The sequence below is a fragment of the Doryrhamphus excisus genome, linkage group LG4 (genome assembly GCF_037039965.1).
Source record: "Doryrhamphus excisus strain RoL-2023G ecotype Guam linkage group LG4, RoL_Dexc_Guam_v1.1, whole genome shotgun sequence".
Classification (NCBI taxonomy): Eukaryota; Metazoa; Chordata; class Actinopteri; order Syngnathiformes; family Syngnathidae; genus Doryrhamphus; species Doryrhamphus excisus.
The window spans coordinates 13,876,477-13,896,556 of NC_136360.1; the positions used below are offsets into that span (position 1 = coordinate 13,876,477).

A 20,080-nucleotide genomic window follows, 5' to 3' on the forward strand; every position below is an offset into this window, starting at 1 on the left:
GTTGAAATGGGACAACGACTTCTCATTTATTGTTGCTGGATTTAAAATATATTATTTAGCCCAGTGCATTACATGTCACATTTTGAATGACAGAAATTTACACCCCGAAAGGGACCTTCCACTTCTAACCAATCAAATGCGAGAATGCTCAGTCACACCTCCGCTGCTGTCATTTACCCCCGAGAGCTTCATGTGTCCCCTGGAAAAGTGACAACTCCGAGGAGGGAGCGAAATGGCAAAGAAGCTGCTCCTCATCGACACGGACTGCGGCATAGATGACGCCCAGGCTATCATGGTGGCCTTGGCGGCGCCGAACGTCAGCGTGCTGGCGGTCACCTGTGTATTTGGGAACACGTCGGTGGACAATGTTTGCCAAAATGTTTTAAAAGTTCTCTCCGTTTGTGAACGGGAGCAGGTTGGTATGCTTACATAAAGGTCTTCGTGTAATAAACGATCTCATTTGTCAACTACGACTAAATATACACATTCATATTTCATAGAAATCTTCAGATTGGTCAAAGTTATCATTTCAACAATTGCATTTGAACGCATCATGTAATCAAACGATTCCGCATATAACTTTTTTTTGCCTCCACAGATCCCAGTGTTTCGGGGTTCTGCCGGGCCCCTGGTTGGTACCAATGACACCTCCAGCGACCACTTCGGGACGGATGGCCTCGGAGACATCCTGGAGGACAAAGACCCAATGTGGGAGAAGAAGATTCAGAGGGAAGGTGCGGTGGCTGCGATGATCAGACTGGTGACAGAGAACCAGAACCAGGTTGGATGTTCACCTGTGTGCCCCGTGACGTTCTAATAGTCCAATTAAAAGCATGGTACCGCCACGTGCAGGTGAGCCTGGTGGCCCTTGGACCTCTCACCAATCTGGCCCTGGCTGTCAAAGTGGATCCAAGTTTCCCCAACAAGCTCAAAGAGCTACACATCATGGGTGGCAACATGGAAGGTAAAACATCAGTCAATATCAAGCTTCTATTACTGCGATGTTTACTACATACATTAGCTAACTGGTTGTGATTTTCCTACAAATAGCATTTTTTCTGAAATATTTTGGTAGTTAAAGCATAGAAAACTTGTCTCTTGTCTAAACTTGACTATTTAAATACACTTAACATAATTAGAGCCCTCTTGACATGAAATAACACCCCTATAGTCACCTATACTTTCCTATTACCCAATATAGTAGACATTACAAGAGTAAAACAGACAAAAGACTTATGCTTGTGTGTTGCTATAAATGAGTTCCCGATTGTTTGTTTTACTTGACCCACGGCACATTCTATAAATCTAATTTAGCAAGAAAAGTTTTTTTTAATCAACAACAGCAAAAATTTAAAAATCTGAAGTCATTGTACAAGCATGAAGTCAAAATATGAAGTGAAAAAAGTTATAAGGTTAGGTTAGACAAGAATTTCCATGGACTGAGATGTTTGCAGATGACATTGGGATTTGTAGTGAGAGTAGGGAACAGGTGGTGGAAATGCGGAAGAGTGGAGGTTTTCCCTGGAAAGGAGAGGAATGTAGATTAGCTGCAGCAAGACGGAGTATATGTGTGTGAATGAGAGGGACCCAAGTGGAAGAGTGAGGTTACAGGGAGAAAAGATACTTGGAGAATTTGAAGTGCTTGGGGTCAACAGTCCAGAACAATGGAGATTGTGAAAAGGAGGTGAAGAAGCGTGTGCAGGCAGAATGGAACGGATGGAGGAAAAATGTCAGGCGTGATGTGTGATAGAAGAGTTTCAGCTAAAATGAAAGGAAAGGTATACAAAACTGTGGTGAGACCAGCCATGTTGTTTGGTCTAGAGACAGTGCCACTGAGGAAAAGACAGGAAGCAGAACTGGAGGTAGCAGAGATGAGGACGCTGAGGTTCACACTGGGAGTGACCAGGATGGATAGGATCAGGAAGGAGTACATCAGAAGGACATTACATGTTAGAGGCCTTGGAGATAAAGTCAGAGAGGCGACCCCTGAAAAGAAAAGCCCAAAGAGAAAGAAGTTTTGACATTTTATCTCATAATTATGACATTATATTTCATAATTATGACTTTTTGTCTCATAGTTTTGACTATCAATTTTACCTCATCAATTTTTGAAATATGATGTCATTATTATGACTTTTATCAAGACCTTTTAAATCTCAGAATTGTGCCTTTTATCTCATAATTTCAACTTTTTCTCAGAATTCAGACTTTTTATTTCATAATTTGGACTTGATCACTTTTATCTTTAAAATCAATCTCAAAAAGTGAATGAAACACCCCAAGTCTGTGACCAATTTTAGGCTTTTTTTGGTTTGTTTTTTATTGTTTTTACATTGTTTATTGTTACCTGCCAGGGGACGACACATGGAAACTAGTTGTGCTATAATCTGGTATATTTTCATCTATATTGCTTGCAGATGTCCATAAATAGGCTTTGTTAAATAAATAAAAATTAAATAAATAAACAATTTTGACATTTTATCTCATGACTTTTTAATATAAAAATTGTGACTTATCTCATAATTTCATCTTTTGTCTCAGAAATCGGACTTTCCAATAATTTAACTTTTTATCTCCTAATTTAGACTTTATCTCATAATTATTTTATTCTTAACTCATAATTTTGAGTTTCAAATTAATCTCATAAGTAGACTTTTAAACTCACATTTGCAGCTTTTTTCCCCTCATAATTTTGACATATCTTACAATCTTGATTATGACTTATGTATTTCACAGTTTTGACTTTTTATCTCCTAATTATGACTTACCATGGGGGTATATATTTTTCTCTCAGTATGGAGAGCACAACTTACATTTTAAAATGTATTTAAAAAATTATATGCCCAAATACATTTTAATTTTTGACGACAAAATGAGGTTTCAAAACCATGTCGTTGTGATGTTGTTGTGCAGGGAAAGGTAACTTGTTGCCGTGCGCAGAGTTTAACTTTGCAAAGGATCCAGAGTCCGCTTACATCGTCCTGGAAGAGTTCCTCTGCCCCACCCACTTGGCATCGTGGGAATATTGCTGCCAAAATGCTCTGACGTGGGTAAGAAGGAAAACATGCTGATGAAACAAGCCTCACCCCTGCTGGGTTCCCGATGAGCCGTGTCGGTGTTGATCCCGCTCAGGAGTTCTTCGAGGAGCTCATCAACCAGAACTCTCCGGCCGCCCGCTTCATGAAGACCATCACGTCCAGGTGCTGGGGCTACTCCAGAGAGGCCACGAGGAGCAAGCGGGAGGTCTACTTCGGGCCGGGGTTCGTCTCCTTCGACTCGTACGCCATGGCGGCCTGCGTGGATGCCGGCGTGGTCACGGAGAGCATGGTGTGTCCGGTGCGCGTGGAGCTGCAGGGCGCCATGTGTCGCGGCATGTTGGCGCTGGACCTCGCTAACACGCTGAAGAAGCAGCACCGTGTGACCGTGTTCACCAAGTGTGACACGGACAAGATGGCCCGGCTGCTTGTGGCGTCGCTCAGGCTCGGAATGTAATGCAGGCTTACTTCCATGTCTACACATTTTCTTGACATCTGATGCTATAATGCAGCATTTCCCATTATCTGTGGTGCCCGTTATAAACCCATTATGACGGGACCTTCTGTAAATGGGGCTTGTTGTTCCAACAGTACAGTAGATGGCATCCTAACATCGGCACAATTATCACATTTCACCCCCTCTATGATAATAAATCCTGTAATGTACCCAAGAAAATGTGGCCCTTTGGCAATTAGCATGGATTCCTTTATCGCCAGGTGGGGGCGCTGTATTGCCTGTGACAGCTTCTTGACAGTCATGTTCATTTAGAGCAGGGGTGTCCCAAGTGTGGGCCTTGGGGACGTTTGTGGCAGGTGGCATGTTTTTTTTGGCCTTTACCACTTTGTAAACAGTAGATTAAAAAAAAAGAAAAATTAAACAGCAAAAGTGGGGGAAAAAAAATGTAATTTTGTCATCCGTGTCATTTTTTATGTGCCCTCAGCACGTTCTAAAAAATTTTAAAAAACAGCTAAAATGGAAGAAAGACGAATAATTTGGTCTCTGGTCACATGTTGCATTTTTTTTATGGGCCATTTTATGGGCCATTGAAAAAAAATTAAGTAGAAACTAAACAAATGAAAAAAAACTAATATTTTACAAGCTGAAATATTAAGACCAAAAAGGTGTAACCCTATAAGAAAAAAATGCATTATGAAAAAAGGTAACTTTCAAAGATTAAGGTTACAATATTAGCTTGATTTTTTTCAAAAAGTTGTAATATGACAAATCAAGCCAAGCAGGCTCTCTGCTGAAATCCTTTATTTTCCATTTGCTGACAGGCCAGGTACAATCCAAACCTCAAACTTAAGATTGTCACCCAATTTTTATGACATTAAAAGGGGGCTCGTTACATTTGGAAAAGTCTTCCTTGACGTCCAATCAAAAGGTGCGGGGCTGCTTTTGTGGGCCAAAGCAACCTTAGCAATAAAAGGATGTGAAACCAAAATGATTGATGTGAACATTAATGAACTGAGATTATCCTGTCATGAACCAAACTTTTAGCCTTACAAGCCAGAACGTCTCCTTTAGCCTTCATGTGCTAATATTTGACCTTTACTCCAGGAGGGGGCGCTGTTAAAAGGATTCGGAATAAAAGTTTGTATGTCGGCCCGCGTCAATAAAAAGCCACAAAGAACTGAACAACTGCTGGAAAGCTTCTTTCTGTTGGGATTCTCCAATTAAAAAAAAAATACGGGAAATTTAGCGACCGTTGCTATGGTGACGCGTCGTTTTAAGTGCAGTCATGCAGTTTTAACTGCCGTTTTCCGAAGTACTGGGCCAGGGCTCGGAGCTCCGTCGGCTCAGCGTGGGCCGCCACATGCTCCACGGGTTGTATGTGCCGCTCATCTCGCCAGAGGCCGGCGGGGAGGGGGCGGGGCTGCCGCTGACCAGGCCGCTCAGGAGGGTGGGCGAATTGGCGGCAAGGGGAAACGGGTGCAGGGAGGAATTAGTGCTTGTGGACCAGATGGAGCTGCCAAAGGCAGTGGTCGTGGACCAGGGGTTGTGGCCGTTCCCCAGGAGTGACTGAGACACAAGACAAAAGAAGTGAGCACCTGCTGGATGTTTGAAGGCGCTGCTGCTGCGTGTGACTAGCTCTTACTGAGGTGGGCGCGGTGGGAGAGCTGGAGCTGCTGGGCCAGGAGGAGTGCACAGGGTCGGCGCTGTCCCAAGTGGACGACGGCACCGTGGTGAAGTCGGGCCAGCTCTGCTGAGGCTCCCATGGCTTCTGGAGGTTCATCCTGCTGAATACTAGAAAAGACGACATCGTCACATGAAAGTCTGCAGCGCAGGAAGTCGCTTGCCGTCGGCTGTGCGGGTTACCTCCTGTTAGGTTGAAGGAGTTGCTAGGCCCGAAAGCAGAGAAGGAGTTGCTTGAGTGGATGGAGTCGATGGGACTCCACAACCCTGAGCTGCTACACACACACAAACAGAGAGAGATGAAGGTAGTGTCATGTGACATTAACAGGATCTTATCATTGGATACCTGTCTGAGCCGTCACTCTCCACCGATGTCATAGGTGCCAGACTCCTTGCTTGGCTCTCACTTCTACCAGGTCCAGAACCACCTGGTGGAGAAGCACGCTCACTTTTACATTTGCATCATTCCAAATGAATTCACTGTCACTGAATGCTGAGGAATAATACCGCCTATCAGGAACTCACAGTCTCCACAAGGCGTGCAAGGACGCCCCCTTGTGGCTAGCATCGAAACTGCAAGGCTTAAGCCTGGCATGACGTCATTGCACAGCTTGTTGAAAAACTAACCCCATCTCAGATGGGTTACATAGGTGGAAAAACCTCATTTTTTTAATGAATAAAATGAAAAATAAATTTTTTCCTCGGAAAATTAAAAAATTTATTCCCGGTAAATTGCAACTTTTTTCATTAGATTTCCTAAATTTTTCTCTTAATACTGTAGTGTGACTTTAGTAAAATTACTAAAAAATTATACATTATTTGGAAAATTTCTGCTATTATAATTTATAATAATTATAATAATTTTGCTGCTATAATAATTTTCTGCTATTTATAATTTCCTAAATTCTTCTTTAAATGTGACTTTATTGTTATAAGACTAACCTTTCCCACAACATAATTTAAACTTTGTAGTAGTAGTATTTCAACTTTATGGTACTATACTGACTGAAATTATTTCTCCTCATAATAATTACATCACAACTCTTTTTCACTACAGTGAAATTTTCCATTTTTGCTGCCTTTTTCTTAGAATGTTCTGCTGGCCAATTAATACAACAATCATGTACAACAAATGGACCCCGGCCGCACTTTGGCAATCTGGCATATTTACATCTGTATTGTTTGCAGATGTCCATCAATAGGCTTTGTTAAGTATATAAAATAAAAAAAATCTCCTAATTTTGACTGTCTCATAATTATGACATTTTATTCCAAACTCATAATTTTGAGTTACAAAATCTCATAAGTATGACTTTTAAACTCACATTTTCATTTTTCCCCCCCCTCATAATTCTGACATTATATCTTACAATTATGACTCATAATTATGACTTGCCTATTTCACAGTTTCGACTTTTTATCTCATAATTATGACTTACCATCGGGATATATTTTTCTCTCAGTGGTACCACTAACATTTATTTTAAAAATTATATTCCCAAATACATATTTATTTTTGACGACAAAATGCAGTCAAGAGGTTTCAAAACCACAAGTTGCTGATGCTTGAATCCTTCAATGCTTGTGGGGCGTGTCCCTACCTGGACTTTTGTCGTAACCGGCGGCCACGGCGGCAAAGGTGGGGTTGCCATTTTTGCCAGGGAGTGGACCGGGGGAGGACACTTTGTTCCCTGGAGCTTTGGTCTGGTTGACATCGCTGCAAAGGAACATCGATGTGTTTTACACTACAACAAGACCATGAATGGCAAATATGCATCTTTAAACACATTGTATGCATTTTTTGACATAAACTAAGCATTTCATTTAATTCAGAAAGACACTGAAAGACATGATGTGATTTGTCATATTCTCCACTGGTCACTAGGTGTCAGTAACAAGTGATGATTGATGAGACAAATGCCACTGCAAGTGAACACGGAGCAATCAAGTCTTATTTTGTTGACTATATTTAGCAATAGCACTGTAAAGGGAACTATAGCAGTGTTATTTCATGTCTCTAATAATACTAAAAAGTGTTATTACAAGGTGGCAAACATAATATTGATGATTGTTAATCATTCTGTGCAACAACATAGACACTAGACCAGGGGTCTCAAACACGCGGCCCGTGGACCAAATGTGGCCTGCAGGACACTAGTTTGAGGCCCCCGCCTTGATATGTAAGTTTAATGTTGCGGCCCGCGCAAGTTTGATATGAATGCTGTATGGTATCATGTACCCAGAAAAAATTATTACGTTTGATTAATGTTCATGTTAAAGGTTAAATAACTTAATAGTTATCCTCCCTATCCATGTGGAAGTGGTAAGTTTTTGGCTATTTAAGTTTAAAGGAAATAACTTGAAGGCTACCGTCGCTAGCTCTCTAGTTTGCGAGTTAGCATGTATCTCAAGACCTTGCAGTTGCGCAATATGTTGTAAATAAAAAGAGTATAAATGTGACCATAGTCGTGTTTTGTCATGTCTACAGGGCTCTAATAATGCTTTGTTCATTTTAATCTGAAAAAAATAATTTGTCTACCCACCAACTATATGTGGTTTCTTAAGTTTTTATTATTTGCCGTTTTATTATTATTATATTTATTTATTACTGATTGATTGATTTTCTTTATTCTTGATTTGTTTATTTTTCATCTTATTTTGTGTCAAAAAATAAAAAGTAAGATATTTGAGAACAGTGGAATGTTTTATCAGAGCTTTTCTTGAAGAAAATTGGAACCAAGGCGAAGTTTTTAAAATTTTTTTGTTTTTAATAAATGCGTTTTATTTTTTTTTTTGGGAAATCCAGATGCGGCCCAGTCTCACCCAGACCCGAGCTTTTCTTTAAATTTAGTGGATGCAGCTAATATACTAAATATAAATTGTGCTATTGCTACATAAATATCTGCATGCTGGGTACACCTGACAAATGACTGCTCTGGGTGGTGTGGGGGTGTGCACCTGTTGCTGTTGAGGACGCTGCTGTAGCTTCCTCGGGACAACAAGTTGGGGGAGGTGGGCGGCGGGGAAGAGGCCCCTGCTGTGGCTGAACGTTTTAGGAAAGGGTCTGCATTGAATGTCTGTAGGGAGATCTGCTGAAGACTATCCGCTCCTGTGGGTGTAAAAAAAAAAAAAAACCCTGACTGTGTGTAATCAGGTGTATGGCGTGGCGTGGAAAGAGGCATTGAGACGGACGCATACCGACGCCGTGTGAGGCCATTGGGAGGTCCCACTCTGGTAAACCGAAGTCCTTCTCGCCCTCAGAGCTGCTGCTGTGACCGAGCTCCTGCACCAAGCTGCTGGACAACAATTTGGCCAACAGGGAGGAGCGCCCCTCTTCTAGCTTGCCGTCGACTACGCCAGCTAAACGCATCAAGAAATGAACACATTTCCTATACGACAACGGCGACGATGATAAAAACTCACATCTGGGTTTCTGCTGCTGCCGTGTTTTTGGGACAGCGGTGAGGGGGTGAAGCGCTTTGGACGCCGCAAAACTCTTCCGCTGTTTGTTCTCCAGTGGCGGCACATACGGGAGCTCCAGTGAACTGCAAGGAACACCACGATAAGGACCCGAGCACCTTTCTTGAATATACCTGGTAATATACATACCTGGACTTTTCTACTTGGTTGTCCTTCTTTGTGGATCCCGCTTTCTTACTCTTAGGTTTAATAATAAAGTTTGATTGCTCTTTTGCTTCTTTGCCTGTCCGTCCTTTCTTCTTCGCTGGTTCCTGGCAAGAATGACAGGGGCGGAGTTTTACAGACAATCACATTCATCACAGTACACCTTCAGACAACACAAATAGGGGTGCCCAAACATTTTCCAACCAGAAGGATGCAGCTCACTTTTTTCCTCTTGTCTAATTCTGTATTTATGTCAGGGCTATTCAAAATTATCATAAACAAACAACATACACTACCCGCCAAAAGTTTGGGAACACCTGCAGGTGCTCTCGAACCTGCATTTCAAGACAATCTTTTGTGCTTTATTAGTTGATAGTATCAATATTTCAGCTCTATTCGATAAAAATTTTCAAAATGTTACGACTTAAGCAGTTCTGCCGCCGTGATGAACATCAACTTTAAGCAAAACCAACTGCTGAACCCCTAAAACTGAGGATGAAGATGCGTCCTGCAGTTACCACTACCACACGGGACACGAGGAGAGCCTATTTCACTCTGACACCATTATGCCATAGCTGGACTTCATGCAGTGTTAAGGTAATGTCTCAATGTTTTGTCTATTACTGCCACCTAATAATACCTAAAAATCACCTAAAAATAATAGACCTCACTTACCACCACAAGTGGCTTTACAATCACATTTTATATATTAATAAATCATGCTCTTGTTTGAATATAACTTAGTCATGTTGAAAAATGTGCAACCTAGAGCTGGATTACTTCGAACCTTTTACTATGCAAGGGGGCTCATTATGCAAATTTTCAGTGCTTTGTATTGAATTGTGGACCGCTTTCTGCAGTGTTTCATGGACTCCCTGATTCTGACACAAACTGTTTAACTCATCGACTGCCAAAGATGTGTATCTACATCTTTTGCTTGTAGGCAATGTATTTTAGTCCTATTAGGGGGGCAACAGTTCTATTTTGCTCCAATCACAAAGGGTAAGGGAAGACATAGGTGATGCCGTTGTTGTTGACAATAGTAACGAGCAAACAAGGTTAGCTTTGTTGAGCCCGACTCTGGATGGAGTGTAGAGTCGGATGACTCTGAAAGTGAGCCCTGATTAATCCCACGAGTGGTTGTATCGGTCAGCAGCAGGGATTCATCCCCACAATCACACATCATCACTCTGGGAGTAGATGTAGTACATTGCCATCATACTCTGTAGTAATTTAATGACGATTGTAAATATTTCTAAAGCGTCTGGATCAAGTACCCATTTTCTCTCTTTTTGTCAAAAGCTGAAACCACCCTATACTGACAATTTATAAAGACCCAAAAGGCTAGAAACAACATATTTTTCTGATGAAAGTAAACTCAATATTATGGCATTCTTGAAAGTTGAACAAAAATGGCCCAAAAATGGCAGGAGAGATCTCTCTTCTCTGAACATGGCTGGCAGTCAATGACTCCATTTCTGGATACACCCCACTCCGCGGTGATTGGTCACACTCCCAAGCACACCCGATGTTTTCCGGATACGTAGGTCTGTGTTTACAGAGTGCAGGCAATCTGCAGCCCATATAAGGATGTCTTGATCGCATTGAAGTCACTAGAACTGCATGTTAGAACAGACCTCAGAGAGCCATACCAGATCTACCTTCCAAATGTAGAAACCTCATTATCTGATGCTTTGGCATAGGTCAGAAAAGTGGAAAAAGCACAATAAGTTCCCTTTAAAGTCAGTTTGCAGCACCTCGCAAGATGCAAATGACATTACTGACCGGGTTGTGTTTTTCCCTCCTTCCCATTCTGGAGGGAACCGTTGTGTGCCCATACGAAAATTTATCACATACTACAGTATTAATTGGCCCTGTACCCTAGAAACCGCCCATGAATGATACGCAAAAAGGCCGAAATGATACTGTGTCAAAGCCCAGGGCAGTGATATATGGAGTTTAACCATGTCCAGTATCAGCCCCCGTAGCTGTTCACTCAGAGCGCGCTGCTCTGGTATCGTGCCCGTGAAACAACCAATCAGAGAACAGCGCACAAGTGTGAAAACACAATTTACACTGTTTAGACATAATACATGTAATAAACTGAACATTTTCTGGAAACAAAATGGTCTTTTGATTAAATAGTACGTGATAATAAGATCATCACATGGTTTGTCTGGTATCAGGCCCAGTGTCATAACCTATAAGTACTCTTGGAAATGTGTATCATGTGGAGCAGCAGTACCTCTTTAACGCTGGTCTCCATGTCCGGATTGGACGTCTCTGTGGTAGTGGAGGAGCTGTCGTCGTTGTCAGCCAAATGGTCTTTCAGCTCATAGCCCTGAGTCTTGCTTGTGGATTTCTTCTCCTTCTCCTCCTTCTTCCTCTGAGCTTTTGTTTTGCCTCGCAGCTTCCCTTTGGATTCTAACGCTGCAGAAACACATCATGGACACAAAAGGTCCTTTTAGGGATTTTGGTCTAGTCTGCTCTGACAATAATGAGCTATATTGCACCTTTGTTCTGAGGTGACGGAGAGCTTGGATCTGCACCAAGAGAGTCTGGACGGTCCAGGTCGCTGTCCATAGCGCCGACCAGGTTGGCGTACTCCGCATCATCAGAGCACACGGTTCTGTGTGGCAACGATGTGGCTAAACTTTGACCCTGAAGGTCCGGTTTGGTACTGCGAGCCTTGCGGTTGGTCAGCTGACAAGCCGTGGGAGGACCATCCTGGGGTGAAGCGCTACCTCCTCTGGTCAGCTGGGAGGAGGAGCCAATCCTGGACCGCTTGTCTTGGCTGTCAGAGTCCGACATGGTTCGGGCGTTACTCTGTCGGGCTACGGGGCGTACCGTTCCGTTGCTGGACACGTATAACCCTCTGGAGTTCTGGGATGAGTCACTGTAACGTAAAAGCCATCGTCACCGCCTTGAAATCACTTGGCCATTTTTGCAAATAAATTGTAAATACAGTCTCATCATGATACTGTACAGTTCCCAAAATATGGTACACGGTACTTAAATAAAAATTATTTAGGGCTTTATAGTGAGTTACATCAGGCACCTAAACGCCTCATGTAAACAACCTGCACAGTGCAGACAACGGATTTAACAGTTACATTTCAATAATCTTACATGATAGTGTAAAGAAGCCAATTGTATAAAAGTGGGATTCCTACAGTATTTTTCAATGTGTAAACGATCACATCATATCCACAAGCAGGCTGTAAGGCAGGGGTCCCCAACAACCAGGCCTTGGGAAAAGTTCAAGCGCAATGATAAACCCCCCCCAAAAATAACACTAATGTTGAATTACACTAATTTGTAAATAACTACATCAAATGTTATGTAATGGGATATTAATTTTGGGGGAAAAAAACAAACAGTTTTTGCATATTTAATCAAGTAGTCCCACTCTAGGGTACTTAAACGCACTTTGTAAATTTCTCCCATGCTGCACAGACCGTGGTACTGTATTTTGAACCTTTTTCACCTCATATTTAGTCCCAAATGATGATATGTTAAAGTGCATGAAGGTAAGATTTTATATTTACTCACACTGTGAGTACATTAACAAGCGGTAAAACACAACACGGTGTAAACACACTCATACAACCTGAGTCGCGCACACACACAGCCGCTTAAGCATGCTCTGCTAAACTAAGCTAACCCAAATATCGTCCAGTCACGCTCCATAAGACAGGAGATTTTTTTCCGGGAACTATCGCCGGTGTTTCAGGTCGCCTTTTTGACATGTTTAGTTGTGGATGGGGGCTGGTTACTGTGTGAGCAGTCCATCGGGGAAATGCTTGCTTACACCAGCGTTCCTTCTCCTCACCATGACAGCATTTCATTCACATTATGTCAACTTTTCTATGCTCTAAATATAAATATATTCTGCTTGTGAATAAGGAACCCTTAGATTAGTGGTATTGTTTTACAGATGTTCACCACATCTTACCAGTTTGTCACTCTTGCTATAAATTATATTTTAAAAGCACATAGAGCCAGTCAATTTTCCAGCAGACTGGTACACGTCTTGTTGTATGTGCGGCCATTCCATGAAGAGAATATGAAAAGTATGGGAACCACTGCTGTACAGTGTGTGGACTAAATGAAATGCAGGTAATGCATAATATATTGGCACCATTGCTTTAGCTAAACATGTGGCTCGTTAGTACGCCTTGCACTCACTTTGAATCACTGTGCAGTTGCACAATGTCCCTGAGATTAAATGGCCTCCCAGTCTCCAAGGTGCAGCTGGGTTCTACGGACACGCGCCTCTTGAAGGGCTCCCAGATGCTTTGAGCTTCCAGGTATGCGGTGCCAATCACCACCAGAAACATGAAACTGGGGAAGCAAATAAACACGTAAGAAAAAGGAACGCAAAAGTCAGCCTATCAAGGTCTCGCATCATCCTCACAACAACGGCGGCGGGGGAGATGAGGGGGCTCTCACCTCATGATGGCGGACACAATGATATAGAGGTCCAGCTCCCAGCTCGGCCGGGGCAGTGCCTCTGCACAAGTCGCCAGCATGTGGTATGGCAGGGAGGCGTTGAGGATGAAGACAAACTCCGAGCCGCTGCATGTCACCAGTTTGAGCTCGCGGATCACCCGAGACGAGGTAAAGTCTGGTGTAAACCTGAAAGACCAAAAGGGGGGGGGGGCTTACTAAACCATATCACGTGTGGAGACAGACAGGTTGCAGTCTGTTGCCTTACAGTATGATGAGGTCTTTCGACGCATTTGGCTGGAGTGTAAACCCTTCACAGTTGAGGACCTTGAATCCAAACGCTTTGCACGCTTGTCCGTTAATCTCCATTGAGCGGACGGTGATGGGGAGCAGACCCATGTTCTCCACACGGAACGTTCTCTTCATGGTGAAGTTTGGTTCCTGGACTCTTGTCTCTGATTGAGATCAGTTAGTTGGGATGAGAGCAAGGCGCTTCAACTATTATGTGGCATTCAAAGCAAGAGATAGGAAATTCCCCACTGAGTTTACTGTGACTTCCCCCCAGAAATCCTCAGAATGAAGCTCATTTGCCTTTGGCATTTTATTTTTCCCCAAAATATTTTACCAATGGACTTCATGCTTCGACACTGAATAGGTGGTAGAGCTACACATCATCCACTGACTACCACTGTTTTGTTAAATCTGTTGAGATTCACATATCAGTTCGCGTGGTTCGAGGCAGGGAACTTAATCTGAAGACAACACAGCAGGCGTGATCAGGGCTGCCACTTTGTATCAATTGTGGTAAGCTTCAGTCGCACAAGAGCTTGCTTAAGGAATTACCGTAATCCCTCACCACTTCCAATGTTGTGGCTTTGTGCTCAAAATTAATTGATCAATCATGCTGTTTCATGGCTGAATACAGCCTAGAAAAAAATCACATTTAAGCAAATGTGACATGATGCATTTCCAAGCATAAAGATGTCTAAATGAAGTAAAATACAAATATGATGCTTTTCAAAGATTCTATACTGGTCACTCCGTGTCCGTAATCTTACTATCATGTGCGGTGAAACACACAAGCACCAGACTTGATTGCCAGAACAACAAGTTCGAATGACCTCACAACTAGGCCCAACAACTGGGCTAATGTTGGGGCCGCAACTGACACTATGATGAAAACCCAAGTCTGAACAGGTGAGTTTTAGTCTCAAATGGCCTTCTCTTATTATGTATACTATATTGCAGTGTTTTTCAACCTTTTTTGAGCCACGGCACGTTTTTTACAATGGAAAAATCTTGTGGCACACCACTAACCAAAAATGTTACAAAATGTCACCACGACCTCACACGTGCATCAAAAAGTCTATCGGAGGAACAAGGTAGGTTTTGCCACACGGACCAATATTACATTGCTCTGCCAGTCTTTACACCACAGACACTCAACAGTAGCCACGTTTTTACATTACGAGTTTTTCTCTTTCCGAATGACCTTTCGGGAAACAATGGTATCCATAGAAAGGAATATTCCAATCTCTTGTCTACATGCACCATGAAAAATCAACCAGAATAGTCAATAGGGCATGCGCAGTAAAACGTAAACATCAACATCACATGATACCGACATCCCCGAGTTTTTCTTTCACTTGTTGGAATAACTCCGTATTGCCAGTTTTTCGTCTGTCCAGTCTTGAAATTTAGTTTGAATCAAAACCGAACTTTGCTTAGTCCAGTGCCGATTCAATTTGCTAATATTTTATAATTAAACTGTTAAACTGCACTTGTGAATAAAGGGTTTATGAAGGGTTTAAAAAAAACATTTAGAAGGTCATAAACAAGTGTTCTACTATGAAAAGTTTTAATTTATAAAAAATCCTACTTTCACTTAGGACGATCTGGAAGCTTTTTGTTTTCTTGTTAATCATATTTCTTGCCAATAAATAAACAGCCGCAGGCCCGTTGATGACCCCTGGTGTAGGTAAGTAAGTCTTAGTGATCTCTCTAGTGAATCTTAATAGGAAACTCACTCTCTGTGCAGTCTTTCAACAGAGCTTCCGTCACCTTAAACCTCAGCGAGTTTCCGTGACCCGGGGGCTTCCCCGCGACCTTCAGGCTCTCCGTGGTGCCTTGTCCGTAAAGGACGAGGGTGTCAATCACAGTCAGGTTATTTCTGAAAAGCCAGATTTCAGAGATGAGCACACACATGTGTAGGAAGGATTTGGCTTGGAAGCCGTGACTTTACCTGACTATGAGCAGGGAGGAGACGCTGTGGTTGCGGACTGGCGTGAATCTGACGTTGAATGACTTGACTTCTCTGGGCATCAAGACCATATTGTACACAAACGGTTTGGATGATCCCTCGACAAAGCCGCTGCTGCTCTTGACACCAGATGTCTGGAAAGCATACAGAATGGTTCATGAGGAGACAAAGTGCATCCTGGCGTAGCCTCAATCAAGACCTTTATGCCAACTCACCTGGTTTCTGTGAACTTGGAACTCCAAGGTCTTTGTGTCAATGTTGATGTTGGACAGATTTTCTGGTTGCAACCTGGGAAACGAGTCGGAAGGGATCAGTACGTCACTATTGGCCAGTTTCAGGCAATCAGTAGGTTTACATTCCAGTCGGCTCTCAAAAAAGTCCAGCAGTTGGAACACCCAAACAGATGCCAATGGAGGGGCAAGTACAAGGCAAAGTACAAGAATTGCTTTTTCATGAATCACCACACGAAACAGCAGATTTTTGATCAAAACATTTGTGGGAAAACCTGCCCATTTGTGCTTTTAGATCCATTTTTTTAAAGCAGAAATCACATCTCCCCCAGCCTGAGTTGGGAATCATCTCCAAATAAACCTCACCCACCCAGCACAAAAGAGGGTCATCAACTCCAACAAACACAGGACATCCCTGAATATGCTAGCTACTGCCTTCTGCTGGTGGGACCACATCCACAGGAAAGTCACAACATAAAAAGATAATGACAAAAATACAGTTAAATAGTTTAGAGCAGGGGCTCTAGTATCTACTATGACTGTGAGTTGAGTTGTCACAAAGCACATTGCCAGCCAGAGAGAAGAGAAGCTGGTATTTCTGTAATTGTCATTCATACAGTGGTATCTTTGTCCCGACTAACCAGGCCTTTTTTTAGATGCAATCCTTCCATCGGCTGCTAAGTAAAATTTGGGTTAAAAACTGCGAGTCACCAGTAGGCATAGTTGAGGACAGCTATTCGGGGGCTTGTGTCAATGTGACACAATGTGTTTTTTTTGTTGTTGTTGTTGAGAATGATATTTCGCTGTAACTTACCTTTGTTCTAATGCTGATACATTTTTTCCTGATCTTTCTTTTGATGTATACCATGTCTGTCTCGCCCAAGAACACAATATTCTGTGAGCCTTGAAAAATACGTCAAAATCATTAAAAATGTCCGGGACCGAGAGGGACGGCTTTTGCTAAATTAATTATGTTGTTATACTAAATTGTTTCTGAATCATATCTTAACACATGTATTTAGATGGATATTGAATCATTTATAACAAAGAGATTTACAACTTTACTTATGATAAAATTTATAATCGGCTCATTACACAATTGCTTATGCATTATATATTTTTTACGAACACATTGTTGCAAAACTTAAGGTGTCGGGTATTTGTAATAGCAAAAAAAATGCTTGGATTGTTGCATGATCAGATATTATCAGCATTTGGAAGACACGCATGAAATACAAATACAATTATTCAGTCAAAATGAAAAACAAACACATTTATATGGTAAAAGGTGAATTGTTGACGCACTATTTCCAGGTTATAACAAGCCACATCAGATATGGCCCCCGGGCTACGGGTTTGGCACCTGTGTTTTAGAGAAAGTAAACACTTTTGCTGCGTTATCCACCAAATAATTAACAATTTTACTGCATATGGTGATCTCAAATCCAAAGTCTACCTCAAGCTAGCAGGGAGGTTTGGAAGGAGGGCGCCTGTGTAGCGCACGGTAGCATAACTTGGGCTTTATTGGAGTGTAAATAAACAGACATTTTTATTATAGCTGTCTCAATTACTTGCACTTTTTGCCATTTGCATTGTAGCTAACAGTGGGGATCTAGAGTATAACACTGAAGCACCAGACATAAGGCACAGAAACATGGCAAGCTTGTTTTGTGATACAATTGGTTGGCCAGAAAACATTCGGCATAGGGTGAATAGTAGAGGGGTACACTGGAACAGCAAGCAGTTCAGCTTAACACCTGAGCAGCATCTAGATCGGGGGTCTCAAACACGTGGCCCGCAGGAGACTAGTTTGAGGCCCCCGCCTTGATATGAAAGTTTAATGTTAGTGCAGCCCGCACAAGTTTGATATGGATGCTGTATGGTATCATGTACCCAGAAAAAATTATTACGTTTGATTAATGTTCATGTTAAAGGTTAAATAACTGTTAATAGTTATCCTCCCTATCCGTGTGGAACTGGTAAGTTTTTGGCTATTTAAGTTTAAAGGAAATAACTTGGAGGCTACCGTTTAGGTCGCTAGCTCTCTAGTTTGCGAGTTAGCATGTGTCTCAAGACCCTGCAGTTGCGCAATATGTTGTAAATAAAAAGTATAAATGTGACTATAGTCGTGTTTTGCCATGTCTACAGGACTCTAATAATGTTTTGTTAATTTTAATCTGAAAAAAATAGTTTGTCTACCCACCAACTATATGTGGTTTCTTAAGTTTTTATTATTTGCCGTTTTATTATTATTATTATATTTATTTATTTCTGATTGATTGATTTTCTTTATTCTTGATTTGTTTATTTTTCATCTTATTTTATGTAGAAAAATAAAAAGTAAGATATTTGAGAACAGTGGAATGTTTTATCAGAGCTTTTCTTGTAGAAAATCGGAACCAAAGCAAAGTTTATTCATTTTTCTGTTTTTAATAAATGCGTTTTTTTTTTGTGTTTTTTTTTTTGGAAAACCTGATGCGGCCCAGCCTCGCCCAGACCCTAGCTCCAGTGGCCCCCAGGTAAATTGAGTTTGAGACCCCTGATCTAGACGAAACAGTGCATGCACAAAACACGCAGAAGGTTTGCTAAGACTTCCCACCTGTCTGCCAATTTTCCAGAGAACACAGAGGGGTTGGGCAGCAGCGCCAAAGGGAGAACTTGGACGTAGACAGGAACGTCAGCGGGATTCTGCAGCGTTACCTCTCCATCCTGAAGACACACACACACACAGCCCTCAAAATGAAGCAGGGACTTTAACAACACCTTAAGACATTCCTACATGCATTTGCGTGCACAAGAGGCAGACTGTGTGCCACTCACAGAGGAGCTGTTTGTGTTGGTCAATGGGAAAGTGATGTGCTGCGAGGAGTTGACCAAAGAGGGCCAGGTCAGCTGGGCTGTAATTTTAGCCTGCACGTTTTTCTGGAGGTCTGTGTTGACTTCAAACACAGCTTCAACCCTGCAGTGGGAGGGGGACAGAAAAGGAGACTGTAAATAGCCCTGCGTCACACAGCTACTAATTATAGAGAGTAAAAATGGATAAACCGCAGCAATATGCTCACATATGGCCCGAGCGCTCCTTCAACTCTTTCCATCGCAGGAGAAGTTTCTGGTGAAGATCCACATCGGCGTCCCAAATGTCCTCCTGCAGCGCCATCCCGTGAGGCTTGGACTCGGCTGTCAGTGGAGAGTTGTATGTTTCACAGTGCATCATATTCCCAGTGTGACATATGTGACATGTGACACACTTACATTTAAGCACAAAGGGAAGCCCCAAGTAGCAATGATCGCCACACTGCAACCTGGCGTCAAAGTAAATATTTGCCACCTGCAAAGACACGCACAAGAGAGGTGTTATGTGGGCATCCAAAAATAACCGGGTCAGATGAGGGCCGACCTTGGACTTGCGTCTGGGCTCCAGCTCGTCTTTGTTGTTGCGGAGGCGCTTGTAGTAGAAGCGGACGTCTTCTGTCAGGGAGCGGATCTGCTCCAGCCTCACTTTCTGCGTGAATGAGCTCTGGATGCTGAACATTTGGTGCACCACTTTCCCCTGCAGCAGGAAACACAACAAGACGTCCGTTTCAGAGCATTGTCACCAACGGACCAAGCGTTTGTTTTTTGTTTTTTACTTACCGGGAATGAAGGCGGCAGAATAATGTGATTGGGGGAGCTGCTTAATGTGCCAACGGCAATGAGCGCTCTCACTGGGATGGTTAATATCTGAGGGGGCAAACGGTTAAAAAGTGAGTGGTGAATTTCCGGCTGTGTGCGCACCAAATGGGACTGATCACCAACCTCGTAGTCTGTGGTGATGTGTATGGCAGCGTCATATGCTCCCTCCAGGGCCTGGGCTATGAGTGTCACTCTGAACGCTGCATAGAAGCCTGACGCTAAAATCACCTTGGAAGACAGGAATTATCATTTGAATTCAATCTCTCATTTATTGTGGTTAATTACTTGAATACATGACCCTGAAGGAGGATTCCTTATTTATAAATGAAGTATTTTTGTAGTTAGAGCATAAAAAACCTATGACCGTCCAAATACACTTACATTTATTAGAGCCCTCTAGACATGAAATAACATCCCTATAGTAATTTACATTCATTATCAGTGTACCGGTGGCCTTTCATTGTGGCCAATATGGGTTTCTCTATGCTATAATCATGCTGTCTCATGAGCATCTCGATATGCCACATCTGTGAGGTGGATCGTTCATCGTTTACTTTGGAGACAGTGTTGCATTTATGCTTGTTTGTGTTACAAAAATATTCCATTAATAAACAAACAATCCTACATTACCGAAATTCACTTACCACAGTTGGATCTGGGACCCATTAACTGC

The 20,080-nt window shown here is 42.3% G+C and overlaps 2 protein-coding genes across 3 annotated transcripts in view; one reads left to right on the forward strand and one right to left on the reverse strand.

Annotated features, from left to right (window-relative positions):
• The first annotated feature begins 178 nt into the window (after positions 1-178).
• Positions 179-4,063, forward strand: LOC131129319 (nucleoside hydrolase). The gene is made up of 5 exons (XM_058072746.2): positions 179-415; positions 599-781; positions 853-964; positions 2,914-3,050; positions 3,133-4,063. The coding sequence occupies exons 1-5, from the start codon at positions 233-235 to the stop codon at positions 3,490-3,492; spliced, it is 975 nt and encodes a 324-aa protein (XP_057928729.2). The 5' UTR covers positions 179-232; the 3' UTR covers positions 3,493-4,063.
• A 213-nt stretch (positions 4,064-4,276) lies between these two features.
• Positions 4,277-20,080, reverse strand: part of tmem131 (transmembrane protein 131) — a 42,405-nt gene continuing 26,601 nt past the window's right edge. Inside the window, exons 18-41 of one of the 2 annotated variants that reach the window (XM_058072745.2) lie at positions 19,531-19,635; positions 19,369-19,455; positions 19,133-19,285; positions 18,988-19,063; positions 18,798-18,912; positions 18,556-18,694; positions 18,335-18,444; positions 15,721-15,793; positions 15,488-15,639; positions 15,273-15,415; positions 13,514-13,700; positions 13,249-13,434; positions 12,985-13,140; positions 11,310-11,692; positions 11,042-11,226; positions 8,782-8,903; positions 8,596-8,717; positions 8,371-8,532; positions 8,131-8,281; positions 6,774-6,889; positions 5,519-5,600; positions 5,356-5,444; positions 5,135-5,283; positions 4,277-5,058 (exon numbers count right to left, since the gene is read on the reverse strand). In XM_058072745.2, coding sequence (XP_057928728.2) covers positions 4,786-5,058; positions 5,135-5,283; positions 5,356-5,444; positions 5,519-5,600; positions 6,774-6,889; positions 8,131-8,281; positions 8,371-8,532; positions 8,596-8,717; positions 8,782-8,903; positions 11,042-11,226; positions 11,310-11,692; positions 12,985-13,140; positions 13,249-13,434; positions 13,514-13,700; positions 15,273-15,415; positions 15,488-15,639; positions 15,721-15,793; positions 18,335-18,444; positions 18,556-18,694; positions 18,798-18,912; positions 18,988-19,063; positions 19,133-19,285; positions 19,369-19,455; positions 19,531-19,635 — 3,516 coding nt within the window. In that variant the 3' untranslated portion in view covers positions 4,277-4,785. Of the gene's footprint in view, positions 5,059-5,134; positions 5,284-5,355; positions 5,448-5,518; positions 5,601-6,773; positions 6,890-8,130; positions 8,282-8,370; positions 8,533-8,595; positions 8,718-8,781; positions 8,904-11,041; positions 11,227-11,309; positions 11,693-12,984; positions 13,141-13,248; positions 13,435-13,513; positions 13,701-15,272; positions 15,416-15,487; positions 15,640-15,720; positions 15,794-18,334; positions 18,445-18,555; positions 18,695-18,797; positions 18,913-18,987; positions 19,064-19,132; positions 19,286-19,368; positions 19,456-19,530; positions 19,636-20,080 lie in introns of both variants that reach the window. The other variant, XM_078790246.1, reaches the window with a different exon arrangement.